The following is a 4,873-nucleotide window of genomic DNA, read 5'->3' as shown; positions in this document are numbered from 1 at the left end:
ACTCAAAAGATATCCTAGATATTTCATATATATATATATATATATATATATATATATATATATATATATATATATATATATAATGGGAAAAAAAGAAATGGATACTTGCATTTAGCAAGAATTCATTAAATCGATCAAAAGTGTAAAAATAAATACCATGATAATTTTATAAATTGTGAAAAAAAAGCATCACGGTTCAACAAAAAACATTAAACAGCAAAAACTGGTTTGAACATTGATAACAACAACAATAATAATAATAAAGGAATAAAGGCATAAGACACTATTTTCAAAAACATTTAGAACAGTCCTTCCTTATCAAATGGATATACAGTATATATATATATATATATATACAGTGCCTAAAACTAACTTTTTGCCAGACCTGCCAATGGCCGGTGACTTAAATGGGTCATATGATGCTGCTAAAAAGAACATTATTTGGTGTAATGAAATGTGTTTATGCGGTTTAAGGTTCAAAAAACACATTATTTTCCACATACTGTACATTATTGTTTCTCCTCTATGCCCCGCCTTTCTGAAACGTGTCGAATTTTACAAAGCTCATCGGTCTGAAAAAGCGAGGTGTGCTGTGATTGGCCAGCTATCCAGTGCGTTGTGATTGGCCGAATACCTCAAGCGTGAGACGGAAATGTTACGCCCCTTACCATATTGTGATGATGCCGTCAGGCCAGAGCGATGATTCAAAAATATGAAAACCCATTATAAACGAGGCATTCTGGATTATAATGACTTATACTTTTTACGCGTTGAGTTGCATCGCGCCACGTAAACAAAAAACCATGTCTGCATTTGTGATCGGAGAAATGACAAACAACAAGCCCTACTCTACACTCCCCAAAAAACTCGCTTTAAATATATAAAATATAAAAACTCTTTAAATATAAAAAACGTAGTTACAGTCTTTGAGTCAGAAGAGCCGGCATTGTAGTCTACTCTCCCAGGATCAGGAAACAGTCCTCCATAAAATGCGCTGCACACATCTGAATATTTGGGTTGAAGTGTTCTGGAACAGTGTTGTAAATACAACTTAACCACTGATTTCTAGTCGTGTCCTCTTTTGGAAGACCATCAAAGTAGTTTCGCTTTCACAACGAAACAGCGTCACACACGGCAGCCTACCGTGAGCGGCGGCGGTCTAGAGTGAGCAGAGGCTCGGGGCTAGAGTGAGAAATGGCCGGAGGGTTAGAGTGAGCAGAGGCGGCGGGCTTGAGAATGGCGTGGCTGGCGATTTCGACGAAGGAGCGTCCGGAAGGACATGTGACGACTCCGGGAAGGACTCCGCTTCGTCCACGGTGAAAGCCGATCCAGCGATCCACCGCGCAAAGTTGTAGTATTTCCTCAGCAACCAGCACGGATCAGCTCCATGCATGACGAAGCAGATATCGTCCTATTTTTGAAGAGCAAACAAAGTAGTTTCGCTTTCACAACGAGGCACACAGCGTCTTTACGACATGGCGGTGGCCAACAAAACTACCGCGAGAATAAAAGTTACGCCTTCTTTCTTTGCTTGAACATTTGGGCGGCGTTATGCAAATCTTCCCACATAGTGATGTAGATATGTGGGGGCGTGTTAGAATGAGCCGTTTTAGGTAGGCGTGGCTGACTCTCAAATTTTATAAAGAATATCTCTTTGGATTTGCAACTTTACAGATCTTCTTTATTCATCAAGAGCTTGTAACACTCCAAAGAGAAAGGAAAAATGTAAATTGCATCATATGACCCCTTTAAGAAAATTTACCAGCCAGAAATATTTCTTACCAGCCATGGAAAAAAAAAAACAGACAGTTATGACACCAAAATTTGAGATAATAGCAAAAACTCACAATCCTTGATTCCAGTTTCGATACTGTTAAAACTACTAGCTTAACCAATAAAAATATAATAGGCTACATTTTTAAAGACTAGTAAATAGTCAGTTGTAAAATAAGAGCAAATCAAATTACAAGCAATAGCACAAAATAGCCTACTATACAACAAAGATACAAATAGAAATGGTGCATTTCAGGCAGGTCTAACAGTGATTTTCAGGTAGCCTACAGAAATTTAATAAATTAAACTAATCAAATAACACTATAGTCTTTCAAGAGCAGTGAGTGATTGTTTTTTTTTTCTTTGTCCTATTTTCTTTGATCAACATTAAAAACGCATACAAAAGCAGGATTATTGGAATTCTGTGCCTATCACTTTAACACCATGTCTACACAGCAGCAGCTTGAAGTTGTCAATACTGGATGCGACAGTCAAGTCAAGTCAAGTTTATTTGTACAGCACTTTTCACGATACAAATCATTGCAAAGCAACTAAACTAACGAATAATAATGTGCATTTGATTAGATATAACTGCAGTAAAAGATTATGAGATGCATTATTTGAATGCTTGGCCAAAGAGATGTGTCTTTAATCTAGATTTAAACAGAGAGAGTGTGTCTGAACCCCGAACGTTATCAGGAAGGCTATTCCAGAGTTTGGGAGCCAAATGCGAAAAAGCTCTACCTCCTTTAGTGGACTTTGCTATCCTAGGTACTACCAAAAGTCCAGAGTTTTGCAACCTTAGCGAGCGTGATGGATTGTAGCGTGGTAGAAGACTAGTTAGGTACGCAGGAGCTAACCCATTAAGGGCCTTATAGGCAAGTAATAATATTTTGTAACAGATACGGACAAAGTGGCTGCTGCTTGGACTATTTCAGAAATAGAACAGGAAATCAGTTTACTTTCGGGGATTTGTTGTGTCGCGCCGCATCCTGTGTAGACAATATCACTGATTATAATGGGTTCTATTGTCTTGTGACACATTGCGTCGCGTGCGGTTCATGTTCGGTTTCTTTCTCAGCTGTTAATGTTCACTTAAGAACCAACTACTTTACTAGGATACTCACAGAGACAGGCATTTTTTTACATAATTTTGTGTGAATTTGTCCGTTCAAGCGCAGGAAGGAAGCAGAGCTCAAGATGCGGCTTTCAGGCCGGGGCTTCGGATGTTTAAACTTCCCACTCTGCGTGAGTAACGTGTGTCCTTTCATGTGTTCTAGCTCTTGAATATTTACATTGCAAAAGGCTTAAACTTTTGTGATGAAGCAGCACTGACCTGTTAACTGTACAGAGCGTCGTTCACATTTGTTCACGTTTATGTTCTCACAACACTGCACAACATTTAGCCTACCGGCCATCTGGCGACTGACAGTTTCATATACTCGCCAAAGCCGAAATTTTTACTCGCATTTGGCGCTTGGCGAGTATTAATTTTAGGCCCTATATATATATATATATATATATATACATGAATCTAAAAAGGTTGAATCTATATATATATATCATTCAAAAATTTTGACAGAATTTTACAAAAGATTGCCATTTCAAATATATCCAGCTTCCACAAAAATACTAAGATGCTAAAAAAAACAATTGTTTTACATTGTAATAACATTTCACAATATTACTGTGACATTTCACAGCCTTGGTGAACGTAAGAGACTTTTTTTTTAAACATAAAAATATCTTAAATTTTTGACAGGTAGTGTTACAGTTATAGTTATACTGTATCATCCGGCCTGACAGGGTTTATTTTAACACAATGTCGTTTAAAGAAATATCAGAGTGATCTTCAATCAAACCTCAGCTTCAGGTGATTGACTGAGTTTTTGATCAGGTGAAAGAATTTGAGGTCAAGTACTCACAGTACATTTTGGGACGCGCCTCGTTCAACCAAGAGCTTGACCACCTTTATTTGCCCATTCTTTACAGCATCGTGCAGTGGAGAGTCGTTCTGATAGCCTGGAGTGTTCAACAGCGCCCCCTCCTGGAGCAGTTCCTCCACCACTCCCAGGTGACCCAGATTACAAGCCTCATGCTGCAAAATCAAAAACACAAAATACAATGCATAATTGCCTTAGTAGCAGATATAACAATGTTGTCATATTATGATGGATTAAAATATCAACAGCATTATTATAATAGTTTGGACCCAATAATTCCCTAGAATCAACAACTTGGCAAAGGCCTTTAAACTAGACCTGTGGAATTTATGACTGAGGGGAAATGCAGTTATATATTCACAGAGATTTTTCTTTAAGAAACTTAGAACATGTTGTGGTTCATTATTATTCAGTTGTGAAAGGTTTTTCATAGAAGATTTATGATTCAGATGTTAAGAATCCCCTTTACTAATTCTCAACAGCCTACTGTAATGTGAAAGAAATAATGATACATTATTTAAATTATAAAGTACATTTGTAACAAAATTTCAAGCATATGGAACCTGATCTAGGGGTCACACTTGCAGGGGTCACTGAATATTTCTCAGTGTATGTTTACTTATTAAAGTACATTTCTGTAGAGGCACAAATCGTAAAGCCTATAAAAAATACAAAAAAGTATTTTTACTAAATACAGAAAAGTACTGTTCAGGAAAGAAAGATACAGTTGACTGAAAACACACTGAACTTTTGTCTATATGGGGTAAGCATTGTCTATAACGTTATATAGGGTAAGTTGTCACAATGAAACCTGCTATTAAACAGTTTATTGAAACATTGAAGCATTGACAATTTAAAAGCGAAACAATTTTTTAAAAATGCAACTTAAAAATATCAAAACAAATTCATATATCTAACGTGACAACTTGCACAGTTTAAACTTTCAGTAAATATTGTGGTGTTTAAACAGCAGCTTGCAAAAGCATGATCATTTTAATTGTGATGATGCCTTAGTTTGGAGGACAAAATTGCAAAAATATACTTAATGTAATAAAATATAATTAAAATAATTTATTGAAAGCAAACAATAAAAAAAGTAAAAACTAAAAAAATGATATATATATATATATATATATATATATATATATATATATATA

The 4,873-nt window shown here is 36.1% G+C and overlaps 1 protein-coding gene across 1 annotated transcript in view; it reads right to left on the bottom strand.

Moving 5' to 3' along the window:
- LOC107574367 (BRCA1-associated RING domain protein 1-like) overlaps positions 1-4,873 on the bottom strand; it is a 23,224-nt gene that overhangs the window by 13,321 nt on the left and 5,030 nt on the right. The window contains exon 4 of the mRNA XM_016260806.1: positions 3,699-3,871. Within this exon, the coding sequence (XP_016116292.1) occupies positions 3,699-3,871 (173 nt within the window). The remainder of the gene's footprint in view (positions 1-3,698; positions 3,872-4,873) is intronic.

This window comes from Sinocyclocheilus grahami, unplaced genomic scaffold (genome assembly GCF_001515645.1).
Source record: "Sinocyclocheilus grahami isolate Dianchi unplaced genomic scaffold, SAMN03320097.WGS_v1.1 scaffold2198.1, whole genome shotgun sequence".
NCBI lineage: Eukaryota > Metazoa > Chordata > Actinopteri > Cypriniformes > Cyprinidae > Sinocyclocheilus > Sinocyclocheilus grahami.
This window is presented reverse-complemented; position numbering and strand designations above follow the sequence as displayed.